Genomic DNA, 13,713 nt, shown 5'->3' with positions numbered 1-13,713 from the left:
CACGGTAAGGGAGAGAATGGGGCTGGGGCAGGCACGACCCAGTTGGGTCAGAGCAGGGCACAGAGTGGAGCTGGTGGCCCATCCAGAGGCCGCAGGGGGGCAGGGAGGAGCAGCTCCTGCCTCTACATACACCCCCAGGGGAGGCATGGGGGGAGGGCATATGCCCCCTGGATCTGTGCACATGGTGAGAGTAAGCTGCCTGCTGTGTGCTCAGGGCCGGAGCTGTTCCAGCTTCTTCCTGGAGGCTGCGCTTGGGGCAGGTGGTGGCAGTGGTACTGGGAGGGAAACTGCGGGGGGGCTAAAGCCACCTCAAAATTTGCCATAGGTCCTCCTCCCAGCGCCACCACTGGCCACCCTGCCCCCCCCACCTGACCTGAGTGCAGCTGCCAGGAAGAGGCTGGAGCAGCCCTGGCCACAAGTGTGCGGCAGGCAGCCTGCCCTTGCGCCATGCACAGATCCAGGGGGGCACATGCGCCCCGTGCCTCTCTTGGAGCTGCGCGCAGCAGTGGAAGCCGCCCTCTGCACGAGCCAACCAGGCTCTGTCCCACTTCCTGCCCTGCCCCAGCTAGGCAGCGCCTGCCCCAGCCCCACTCCCTCCCTTACCACAGGGGCCTCGATGGTGCCTTCCCCCCACACCCCTTCTTCCCAAGTGACTTACCAACTGGACACTGCTCTCCAAGGTGCATATCAGCAATCAAATCAGTATAGGCTGATATTGCTGGTTAATAATCGGCCATTGATATTGGCCCAAAAAGTCTTTATTGACTAATGAATTCAAGTGGGTGCGTTCTGACAAGTGCACACATGCAGTTTGCGGTGCCTCAAACCTATCTGAGGTGCTGCAAACCACATGTGCACCCATTCGCTGCAGTAATTTGCAGCATGACAGGTTTTTTTGACACCGGGAGATCCCAATATAAAAAAAAGAAAAAAGCTGATTAAAAAAAAGGCGCATGGTGCATGCAGCAGCAGCATACGCCACCAGAAACAGATCCTGGCTGTCCAGAGCTATACTCTGGATGCCAGCCAGGCTCTGAGAGGTCGGCTCAGTGCCACTACCGCCCTGGGAGGCTCCCAGTACCCCGGACAAGGTTGTTGGGGCCAGCACAGGTGCTAGCCCCAGCCTTCCCTAACTTGCCTGAGTCAATTTGCCACACGGCAGAGCACACGTGCAGGGGCATGCCTGGGGACAAATAGCACTGGCACAAATATTTGCTGCTGCTGTATGTGCCACTGCTATTTGTCCCGTGGGAAACACATGCCTCTGCACATGTGCACTCGTTGGGACGCACCCAAGTGACTCCCTCAGAATAGCCTGACTAGAAAAGCTGCTGCTACTGCCAGGCAATTAGTTTTAAACTTTGGGTGGAGCAAGAATCAAAGCAGGGTGCAAGTGCACCAGTGCATCCTCCCCCAGATGCACCCCAGGAAGAGACTGTGATCCTGTGGCAGCCTCAGTCCTACAGAGCCTCTCCCAGGCCATAACACAACCAGAAGGCAGAGTAGATTTGCACCCTACAGACTAATCAAAGTAGACACGAGTGGATCTAGCATTTTGAAAAGGGGGGTGCAGACGGTGTGGTGCATCACCACATAGAACATACTGCACATTTTTCTCCAGGTAAAATGGAATTAGATGCATTACTATTATGTTAGGGGCCCTGGGCCTATGTTATTCCATTCAAGAAAGAAGCAAAAGAAAAAACTGTATTGGAACATGCATTAATTTGCTACATCGTATATTACGTATAACAAAAGTAGGCAAAAATAATCAAAGATGTGGTTTCATTAGTCCTGGAGTCACTAAAATTAAAGGTACATCTCTTTCTCCATAAAACAAAAACTAAGCCTTCTTGAGCGTCTTGACAGTGCTTCCAAAGCCTCACTGAAAGCTTTTTCCACACCTGAGTTAATTTTTTTAGCTAGAGTTAAAAACAGCCTGCAGGGCTGTGAGATAGGAGCTACATTACCAAAAGCAGCAGTGGACAGCAGAACTGAAGAAGAAAAGATAACTTGATTAGTGGATGGAATGAAGAGTATAGAAAAAAAATCAGAGATATGATAATGAGCCACAAAGTCAATTGACTCTCTCAGCACTGCCTGAATAGAAATACTGCCACCCCTCCAAGGCAGCTGGTTTTAAACTTTGGGTGGGGCAGGAATCAAAGGGGAATGGGGAGGGGTGCAACTGCATCTCCTCCCTCCCGATCAGCCCCCTTAAGTGTGTGTGTGACCCCATGCCCTTGTACACAAACTGTGTGTGTGTGTGTGTGTGTGTGTGAGACCCCATGCCCTTGAACACAAACTGTCACTCCACAAACAGTTTTGTTTGTTTTAAGTTGACATTTTGACAATACAGTTTTTGAGGATGAACAAAATAAAATGGGCAGAACTGTTCCTAATTTTGAGCTTTGCTTGTTTTGGTCTTCTGCTGACAACATCAGATGAAAGAGCTTGAAAGCTTGTATTATCTATCTATCTATCTATCTTCATCAAGTGAGCTTGAAAGCATGTATGATTATATATATACACATCATATATATGATATATATGAGGTGTGTGTGTGTGTGTGTGTATATATGTATATATATATATATATATATATATTATACACGCTTTCAAGCACATTTCATCAGATGTTGTCAGCACAACACCAGAAGGAGCAGAGTGCAAAATCAGGAACAGTTCTGCCCATTTTTTTTGGTTCGTCCTCAAAAATTGTATTGGCAAAATGTCAACTTAAAAAAAAAAACCCAACCTGTTTGTGGAGTGCCGGTTTGTGTACAAGGGCATGGGGTTCTCAAATGAGCTGCCTCACTACTCTGTGCTACAGTTCCGTAAGGTGGTTGTAAAAAGAAAAGCAACAGCAAAACAGAGCTCCCCTCAACATTTTGACCAGCCCCACTCAGAAGGAAGGAGTAAAATCATCTCTATGGATGTGCTGAGGGATAGGGAGTGTGGCGTCTCTTATTGGAGCTCTGTAGTCCTTAAGAACCATCAGCTTTGCAGGAGCACAGGGCTGCAGGTCCAGGAAGTGTACAGGTCATAACTGGCATGATCACAGTAAACACAAATCCCTATTATTATTATTTATTATTTGTATTCCAGTAGCACATAAAGGTCCCAAGGCAAGCTTAGGGCTCCGTTGTGCTACAAAAGTATACAAGCTCATAACAAGAGATGGTCTCTGCCCTGAAAAGCTTACAGTCTAAATAGACCAGAAAGGTTAGGAGGGAAAACAGAAAGGCAAAGTGGCTTGTCACTGGTTACACAGCAGGTCAATGGCAGCTCCAGGAATAGAACTCTGTCCTCTTGGTCATGAATCCTGTTTGGGGAGTGAGAGTATGTGTGTAAGGGCATCTGTTTCCCAGAGGAATTGCCTCTGCAATGCAGCTTTGAGTTACAGTTCTTAGAGAAGCATTTAATTCCTCCCCAGGCTTAGATAGATTCCCTCAAAAGGAAATTTCTTGTCAAGTTGAATTTGTGATTCCCTAATTTTACAATTTATTTTTCTGTTCTAATTCCTTTACAGTTTAGAAAGAGTTATTGCCACATCATACTGCTTACACTGGTGACTTCACTGGAAGCTAATATGTGTATCATCACATTATCAACTGAGCTGATGAAACACCCAATTTAAGCACAAATGGCACAGTATGTCCACTTTAGCTGTGCTGATTCCTGTTCTGGACCACAACAGCTCAGCTCCATATCCTCACTAGTATTCTTCAGTTACACAGCTTTTTAGATACCTGCCCAACAATTTCAAGAACATCCTCCAAAAGCAATGGATTTTGAGAGAATTGAAATGCTGGGCTGCAGTGGGAGAACCACTTGAACCATCCCTTCACTTGCAGCTAACAGTGCAAATTGAACTGCTACTTATAGATCCATAGATTCTAGGGTCGGAAGGGACCTCAATAGATCATCGAGTCCGACCCCTTGCATAGGCAGGAAAGAGGGCTGGGTCTAGATGACCCCAGCTGGATGCTTATCTAACCTCCTCTTGAAGACCCCCAGGGTAGGGGAGAGCACCACCTCCCTTGGGAACCCATTCCAGACCTTGGCCACTCGAACTGTGAAGAAGTTCTTCCTAATGTCCAGTCTAAATCTGCTCTCTGCTAGCTTGTGGCCATTATTTCTTGTAACCCCCGGGGGCGCCTTGGTGAATAAACCCTCACCAATTCCCTTCTGTGCCCCCGTGATGAACTTATAGGCAGCCACAAGGTCGCCTCTCAACCTTCTCTTGTGGAGGCTGAAGAGGTCCAGGTGCCCCAGTCTCTCCTCATAGGGCTTGGCCTGCAAGCCCTTAACCATACGAGTGGCCCTTTTCTGGACCCTCTCCAGGTTATCCACATCTCTCTTGAAGTGTGGCGCCCAAAATTGAACGCAGTATTCCAACCGCAGTCTGACCAGCGCCTGATAGAGGGGAAGTATCACCTCCTTGGTGATATCACCTCCTGTTTGTCATGCGTCTGCTGATGCATGATAAAGTGCCATTAGCTTTTCTGATGGCTTCGTCACACTGACGACTCATGTTCATCTTGGAGTCCACTAGGACTCCAAGATCCCTTTCCGCTTCCGTTCCACCAAGCAGGTCATTTCCTAGGCAGTAGGTGTGCTGGACATTTTTCCTCCCTAGGTGCAGCACTTTGTATTTCTCCTTGTTGAGTGCAAATTGAACTGCTACTTAGACTAATTCAAACAAGATTTTGCACACAGATCATGCAAACAGACTGTTTGGATCAATACTCCAAAGTGTTCTACATACATGCTCAGAAGACAAAACAGTTTCTAGTACAGTGAATTATGGTAGCATAGACAAGTGCAAAAGCCAGAATGTATGATAAGAACAATAATAGCTTCAATTTGTGTTTAAAAAGTAGGAATATAAATAAAGATATTGGGATAGAAAAGATTTTCACATGCAAACATAGGAGTCAGATGCCCAAATGCTATTGATTTTCATTGTCCTTTATGCCTTTGAAAATCTCCCCTTAGCATGTGCCATCTCTGTTAAATAGGGATCTGCTCAATTTGTGGTTTTGTGGATTTTGCAGAAACCGCATTTTCTGTGAAATCAGGCATGGTCTGTGAAATAATAATAAAAAAGACTTACTAAGAAGAAAATGCTGGCTCCCCAGTAGGAGCCAGCAGTCCTCATGGCCACTGCAGCCCAGCCTGGTCTGCCAGGGAAGGTAGCTGCCAGCATCAAGGGCAACAGCCAAGATGGCAGCCATCCCCTCACCACTGATTGGCTGAGAGGGCTGATTGGCCCTCTCAGCCAATCAGTGAGGAGCCAGCAAGAAACAGGGCCACACAACAGATAGCCCTTTTGGCCAATCAGTGGCGAGGAGTGGGGTCACATAATGAACAGCCCTATTGGCCAGTCAGTGGCAAGGGTGGGGCCCTGCCATGATAAGCCTGCAAAAATGGTGGCCAACCCCATGGTCGGCCCACAAAGTCAGCTGCCTGCCTTCTTGACTCCAATAGGTCCCTATAAATAGCACATGAGAACTGATCTCTCAGTAGGAGATGAGCATTTTGGAAAGACACCCTTCGAAACAGCATTTTAGAGGTGGGTAATGCCCTCTGTTACAATTTTTAGGAAGACTAGATTACAACAGGTCTTCAATCACCTTCTTGCCCCTCTCACAGGATTTTGGGGGAGGAGATGAATGGGGTGGAAGTGCAGTAGTTTACTATATATTTTCTCTTTTCCCACAATCTCCATGACATAGGGAATCCAGACTTATCTATTCCTTCCTCTAACCTCAACATCTCCTTCTACTCTATGTCAGGGTTGTCAAATTTATTGGTGGTCAGAAATATAAGTGCAAAAGTAAATGCTTCCAGTATCAAATAGGGAAATTACCAGGGGGTAACATCAGCAGGTTTGGAAAAAATAAAGGGAAGAACATGGCTTGTATGTACTAACTCAATGATTTTGATTTGCTCAGTAACTTATTGTTGCATTTGCTTTTAGCATGCTCCCTTTTAGTTTTCAATGTAGTCTCTTGTAAGCCTACTGCTATTTCTGCCCTTTGTTTTCCTTCCTTATTCATCTTTATCCCTTTCTTTACCATTTCCTTGTCTTTGTGGGGCTCCTTTTATTTGCATTTCCTTACTGGCTGAACCTTCCAGTTCTTAACTAGTGGAGTTCACTCATACTCAATTTCCCAACTGTCCACATATTGATTAAATAACTGATGTGCATACTGAAGTGGCATTTCAAATCAATACCCCAGTCAGATTTAGAATATTAGCATTGTAGCTATGAGTGCTAGAAAGATTTTATTTTAAATGAAAGCTGAAACTATGAAGAATCTGAGTATGTTATGTGGACCTAATTGCCTGAGGTCTCACATTTTATCTCTGATTTTCCCACAAGTAGCTGTTCTTTGTCTTTTGGAGGAAGCCCTGTAGATGGCAGCAACTCAACTTTTACATATTCGGTCAAGGCAATTGTTTAGCACCAGTTTTTGGGATGCTTATCTCCTAATACTACATGCTTTCATGCAAATGAAAAGTTAAAAATAGAGACAGAAAAACTGTTTATGGGATGGCAATATATTATATTAACACATTGTTTAATACTTTATTTTTAAACCACAACATTAAGATGCCAGTGTCCTTCCAGCTCATGGAAACTTTGCCTGAGAAAAGACTGGGGGATTTGTGGTTCTCAACCTTTCTAAACTCAAGGCACACCTTGGAAAGTGTCAGCTTTTAGTTTTCACTCATTTTTGATGACAGAAGAACAATTCTTAAATAATTCTGGCAAAGAACTCAGACCACAAGTCAGAATCTCTGGGTTTGTCTTGTGAATCATGTTTGCACACTTAACTTACCCTTGAAAGGATCTCAAGGACCCCAAGGTGCCACAGCACCCTGGTTGAAAATCAGGGTGTAGAACATGGTTTCTAGAAAAATCACATTTTATATAGCAATACAGGTGGCATAGATCAAACACTGCCACTGTTACTCCCTCAAACAAGAGTGCTGAATCAAGGAGCTGTTTCATTTCTCCTGTCTTTTTGCGAGCTGGGAATCACTCAGTTAAGAAAAGCTAAATTCTCAGAATCTTGCTTCTTATCATGTTACAGCAGCAGCAAGCAGCACCAGTCAATAGGATAGCAGCTGTGTACCTTATCTACCATCCTGTTTTAATTTTCGATAATAACTCATTAATGCCTACTGTCATTTCTGGGTAACAGTCACTACCAGTTATACAGGTTTCCATTTCAAAGCAAACATTTCAATATTTGTCTTTTTTTCTGAGCATTTCAGCATTTGTTTTATCATGCTTGTGTGCATGTGGAATATCAAGTTATATGAATAAGCCAGTGTGTCTACAAGAGACGCTTTACTGCACAGTAGACTAATCTACTGCACTGTAAGGCATCACTGTCTACACGTGTGCATGTTTACTGCACAGTAAATTAGTCTACTGGGCAGTAGTAAACTACCTGTAGTGCATGTGTAGGCGCTAGAGTGCTCCATGCAGCCCGGGGCTGGCCGGGACCTCCCCCCAGACTGGGACAGCTCCCAGACAGCCACGGGCTGTACAGGGAACCCCCACCGGACACAGATCTTGTCCCATGCACACGGGGCAGGAAAGCTTTGCAGCAGCAGCTGTCTCCCAGCCCTGTGCACATCAGGACTCTTCCCAATGTGTACTGGACCAAGAAACAGCTGCTACTGCAGCTGGCAGAGCATTTCTGGCCCTGTGCACATGGGGACTGGCCCGTGTTCCCTGCCAGCCCCCAGGCTAGAACCCAGGGGGAGCTTGGAGCTCCCACTGGCTGCTGCAGGGGGGCAGAGTGTGGCAGGAACAGCCCTGTACTAGGCTGCTCCCACTGGGAGCAAATCTGCTCCCAAGAAGGAGCACGTGTAGTAAGCCTACTTTTAATTAGTAGAATATATCAATGTACTCAGGAAGATCATTCATTGAAGAGCAGCAATGGGAACAGTGTCTGCATGGAGCATGGTGTGTCTGAAGGCAATGGGGATAGTATCCATGGTGTATCTGAAGGCAAACACTCCTCAGCATGCCCTGCCCACCACCTCATGCTTGTGCACACCAAAGGTACACCAGGGGCATCCCTTGGTTCCTGCAGTTGCTCTCAAGACCTCTGCTCCAGCATGCTCTAGAGTGACTCCGTGGGGCACCTCTGAAGCAAGTTTAACATTTGCAGGTTTGGCGCAGAGCAAGTTTCAGAGGGTCATTCCTTGGATATGCCAGGGATGTAATGTGCACATATCATAAGGGCTAGATCCTATTTCACTTTACATGCCCAAATGGTACTTCCCAACTGCACAAGTGCCATGTTTAGCATTTACACACAGTTTGTGATTTGTTTTCACTTTCTGGCAAAATAGTATCATCCCGGATGGCTGCACGTGTAACAACATGGAGATGGAGGGGGACTTTTCCCATATTTTAACCTTCTAGCCTAGTAGTTAAGGCGTTCACCTAGCAAGAGGCCCTTGTTCAAGGTCCCCTACCTCATACAGAGGGAATTTACAGTTACATCTCCTGCTTCCCAGCACAGTGCTTTAACCATGACTATATAGGTTAGACATTAAGCAGTCCCTTCTCCAGTCTTCCTCTTGCAGTTAAAACACTGTACCTCACATCCAGCAATCATTGGATAAAATAGATGGAGAGCACTTGAGAAGTTTCTGCCCCATTAGAAGCAATAGTCTAGGCTAAAACCTGTGAATACCCTTCTTTTCAGGGTAGCAACAGCCACCTCAGTGCATCATATACCCTCTAACTTCATAGTTTCATAGTAGGTAGGGTCAGAAGGGACCTGAGCAGATCATCAAATCTGACCCCCTGCCATGGGCAGGAAAGAATGCTGAGGTCAAATGACCCCAGCTAGGTGATTAACTAGCCTCCTTTTGAAGACCCCCAGGGTAGGAGTGAGCACCACTTCTCTTGGAAGTTGGTTCCAGATCCTAGCTGCCCTGATTGAAGTAGTGCCTCCTGATATCTAGCCTGAATCTACTCTTGGTCAACTTATGGCCGTTATTCCTCGCTACTCCCGGTAGTGCTCAGGGGAACAAGGGACTCCCCCAATGCCTGCTGGTCCCCCTTGGCCAGTTTGTAGACGGCCACCAGATCTCCTCTCAGCCTTCTCTTGTGGAGGTTGAACAGGTTCAGGTCCTATAGCCTCCGCTCGTAGGGCCTGCCTTGCTGCTCCCTGACAATGCAAGTGGCCCTCCTCTGGACCCTCTTGATGCTGTCCACATCCCTCCTGAAGTGTGGCGCCCAGAACTGGATGCAGTACTCCAACTGCGGCCTGACCAGTGTTGCATAGAGGGGGAGGATCACCTCCTTGGACCTGCTCGTGATACATCTGTGGATGCATGACAAGGTGCAGTTAGCCTTCCTGACCACATCCCCACATTGGTGGTCCATGTTCATTTTGGAATCAATAATGACACCAACTTGTTCTCTTCCTCCTGGCCCCAGCTTTAAGGGGAGGGTTCTGGCTGAAGCCTAACCCAGGGCCTGGTGGTTAGACACTGTACTGGGAAGCAGGACATGTAGATTCAACCCCACCATTTAGCACTCTGTAATTTGAGGCTAGACATCGTGTTTCAGATTCTACGAGTTCTTGGCTATGCCAGACCTGGTGTTCTCTCCAGCACATATATTGTCTTCCAAAATCTCAACTTTATTATTCATATTTTTCTAATGTCTCTTAGCTATCATGGTTGTGAAGAAAATCTCAAAAATGTGAGCAGAGTGTAATTACTGCAGTCTGCAAAGAATCTGGAACAATAGCTCAGAGCTGTGAACTGCTCCATGCCTCTCAGTGAAGGTTAAGTCTGAAACTGATAATTTCAATATTAATGTTGTTAATACTGTACAATAAAACCTCATTATAACAGACACTGTTTATAGCAACTCCTTGCTTTTAACAATTCCAACGGTGGAAACTGATTTTTGCACTATTATGATACAGCAAATGACTAACACTATTATTGCAGACAGCCTCTTTAATGACAGTATCTCCCAGTCTTGTGGGTGTTCATTATAATGAGGTCATACTACAGCTTAATTGCTCATGTAGGAAAGGGAAGAGGAAGATCACAAACCTACACAACTTACTGTGGTCTGATCTATACTAGAATATTTTACCAGAAAAGCTATGTTGCTTAGGGACATGGAAAAAAAACAATGTAGCATTGATATGTCAGCAAACACCTACATATAGTTGCAATTATTATAAGAAAAAACTTATTTTTCCAGCTACATTTATACTTTTTGAGGAGCTGGTTTAAGTTATATCAGAAAAATAACTCTTGCCAATAAGCTGCATCTCCATTTAGGCTGTTTTCAAGTATAACTCACTAGGCATACCTTCTTTCTAGCTTAAAAACAGCCTGTGAGTAACACAACTGTGGCATTTGGGAGAGACTGCCACTTATTTTTTCCCCCTGAAATCAAGCCCAAGGGGCAGAAATGGGGTCATCGGAGGGACCCAGTAAGTCCAGTGCAAGGGGCTCAGGAGAGCTTGGAGAACTGCAGGATCATATTTTGGACAACTGCACAGCTCACTGCAAGTCATGTCTTATTTTGATAATTTACATGGGGAGCGCTCGGAGTACTATAATTTTTTCCCCTCCAATTTCACACTTGTTAGACTCTATTTATTGGAACAATGGGACTCCTTTATGAAACAATGATTATCTAGGCCACACACATTCCCAATTATTTTGGTGGGGTGGGGGAAGGGAGTGAAACCAAGCATTATAGGGATTTGAATGATGTGATTAACTCTTTTTATACTAGTCAATTTTATCCTCTGGCTTCCCTGAATCTACTACTGTTAAAATCAATGGCAAATGTCCCATTGAATTCAAAGCAGGGAGAGGGTCAGGGTCATAATTACTTAACTAATTACATTGTTATAGCTACCAGGAAGATAAAAAGAAACACTAAATTTGATTAAAAATCATTTATATAATTACAATGCTGGGTGAAAAAAAATAATTTAAATCAATTCTCCATGTTTATACCATAAAGCTCTAACTTACTAATATGAGAGATAGAGGACAACAAAAAAAACCTTTTGAAGGTGCCATGCTGTGCTAATGGCATTCAATCTTAACACAGAGCCTACACTAGGAAAGCTTGTATGGTAGCATGGGATGGTATTTGGTATCCCTGTCGGTCTGAGACAAAAAATTCTTAATAGTAGCATGATATTCATGTTTAATACCAGTCAAGTGTTTGCAATGTGCATGCTGCTTACACTGCATCCGAAGACTGCACTTTGGACAGGAGAGCTTATTTCAGCACATCCCCACACTCCACAATGCTATAAGCTACACTTACTGGCAAAAGCACAATTTCAGCAGTAAAATTGATGGGATGATTGCATTTAAAATGAGCCCAAACCACCCCCAGATATGAACTTTCCTGCCCTTTGAGTAAGCAGAAATATCAATCCAGATATAGATCTGATTTATGCGAACCAGGCACATTGCTAATGAAAAGGGACTGGTATTAGGTGGCCCACTTCATGGACACCATTAACTTTGTAAAAATGGAGGGATACGAAATGCATCCAGTTAGCCAGAGGTTTTAGGAAGAACTCTCAACAGCTTCTCTCTGCAGCAGTAGCAAGAAAGGAGAGGGAGGCAAAGGAGTTGCCTCGTTGCATGTCACACATGAAACCCAGCTCCGCAGGACTGCCCAAAGTGGTGAACACAATGGGAGAAAATGCTAGAGAAGGGAAAGGCCAAAGGGTTTGTCACATATTTGCTAGTCCTTTCTCTTCTGGAAGGGAAGGATCTACGATAGCTAGTCTAACTAATGCAGAAAGCTTGACTGGTGTTGTGAGGGAGAAAAGAGGATTCCTTGACTTTTTCTGTCCCCAGTGCACTTCAGGCTGGGAAACAAGCACAGAAATTCATCTTAAGGGCTAAAGGGGTACACAGGACCCAAATACATCAAACATTAAGGCAAATAAGAAATCCAGAAAAATATGCTATCAATAGCTTTTAGTCCTTAATTTTAATGTACTGTTCTACAAAACATAGTTCAGTTCACATGCTTGCTTTTGAGTTCCTTTTGCATAGCACAAATGAGATCAGTACCTTTAAAAATAGTATAAGCAAGACTGGTGCATGTATATGCATCCCCCCCACCCCATGTAAGCCATATTGAACTGCCCACAGAGTCTCCTTTTCCTGTAAACCCCTTGATTCTATAGCCTGGTCTGATTTTACTAAAATCATGAGGTTCATGTTTATCCTTCCAAGTCACCCTTAATGCAGAGGCAGCATAGCAGCAACTGCCCAATATCATTTGAATAAAGCCAGCCTTTTCGCTGGTGGGTCAGTACTGTCCATGCAGTAACTGGGGAAACAGAAATACTGTACATTTTCCTGTGATACATCTTGGGTGCATCTACACAAGATGCTACATTGCTGTAGCAATGTGCTACGGCGATGTAGTGTTGGCAGGCACAAACTGTGATGCCAACGCTGTGTCACTGTAGCGATGAGGTACCTCATTACACTGCATCACTATGGTGACATAGTTGCTAAAAATAACTGCGCCACCGGGATGGCACAGTAACACCTGTTACCGCACCATAATTAGGACTTCCTAAAGCAAGTTTTAAATGACAGTGCAGTAACAACTGTGCCATGAGGTGCATGTGTAGATGTACGCCTTGTGTATTTTTTCCATTTTACCAGAGGCTTATTCTTTATCCTAAATTGAAGCAACAGTCATCCTTCGACATGTGGCAAACATGTGTTGCACCTCTGAAAATTGTTTGGGAGTAAACAGTTCCAAAAGAGGCATAGAATGTATGTTGTGCATATATAGTCCTGGGTAAGGAGTGTTAGGCACTTAAAACAATTCGGACAGAAATGGCCTCCTGTCATCATCCTATGAATATACAAACCAGAGAGAAGCTGTTGAGAGTTCTTCCTAAAACCTCTGGCTAACTGGATGCATTTCGTATCCCTCCATTTTTACAAAGTTAATGGTGTCCATGAAGTGGGCCACCTAATACCAGTCCCTTTTCATTAGCAATGTGCCTGGTTCGCATAAATCAGATCTATATCTGGATTGATATTTCTGCTTACTCAAAGGGCAGGAAAGTTCATATCTGGGGGTGGTTTGGGCTCATTTTAAATGCAATCATCCCATCAATAAAATCTGGATTTATATTTCAAACTCACAGAAAGTTCAGACTATAGGGTTTAGTTTAAGCCCATCTCTATTTGTAGTTTGGGCCACAGAGCTTTTACCTGCTTGGGACACCTGTCTGTTAGCTTAGAGAAATAGCATCTTACCTCCTCAATCTACTCCATCCCCTTCAGTTTGGAGCGGGGGATTCCTTCTCCTTTCTTCCATATATTCAATCAGCTAGTAGGAAGCAAATTGTCTGACCACATCGTTTTGCATGCATAACTAAAAACAAAAGTGGGCTTCATAAAGATGACTAGACCATAGGGGATAACTGCATGACTAACATGATATGACACTGATTTTCAATAATGCTTTCAGATTCGTATTTTCTTGCCCTAAACCATCCTATTTTCAATATACTTAGGTATTTCATGAAAATCTACGAAAGGTGGTTGCATGTTGAAGACATCTGTCATAAATTTTCAAAAATGTCTGCTAAGTTTGGGTGCCCAATTTGGGATAACATTTTGGGTTTGTTTGGGTTTTTT

The 13,713-nt window shown here is 44.5% G+C and overlaps 2 protein-coding genes across 2 annotated transcripts in view; both read right to left on the bottom strand.

Annotated features, from left to right (window-relative positions):
* Positions 1-686, bottom strand: part of C2CD2 (C2 calcium dependent domain containing 2) — a 69,942-nt gene extending 69,256 nt beyond the window's left edge. The window contains exon 1 of the mRNA XM_014524646.2: positions 659-686. Coding sequence (XP_014380132.2) covers positions 659-686 — 28 coding nt within the window. The remainder of the gene's footprint in view (positions 1-658) is intronic.
* The window catches only part of ZBTB21 (zinc finger and BTB domain containing 21), a 39,289-nt gene that overhangs the window by 6,033 nt on the left and 19,543 nt on the right, over positions 1-13,713 (bottom strand). The window lies entirely within an intron of this gene.

This window comes from Alligator sinensis, unplaced genomic scaffold (genome assembly GCF_000455745.1).
Source record: "Alligator sinensis unplaced genomic scaffold, ASM45574v1 scaffold840_1, whole genome shotgun sequence".
NCBI lineage: Eukaryota > Metazoa > Chordata > Crocodylia > Alligatoridae > Alligator > Alligator sinensis.
The sequence above is the reverse complement of the archived record's forward strand: the minus strand, read 5'-3'. Positions and strand labels throughout refer to the sequence as shown.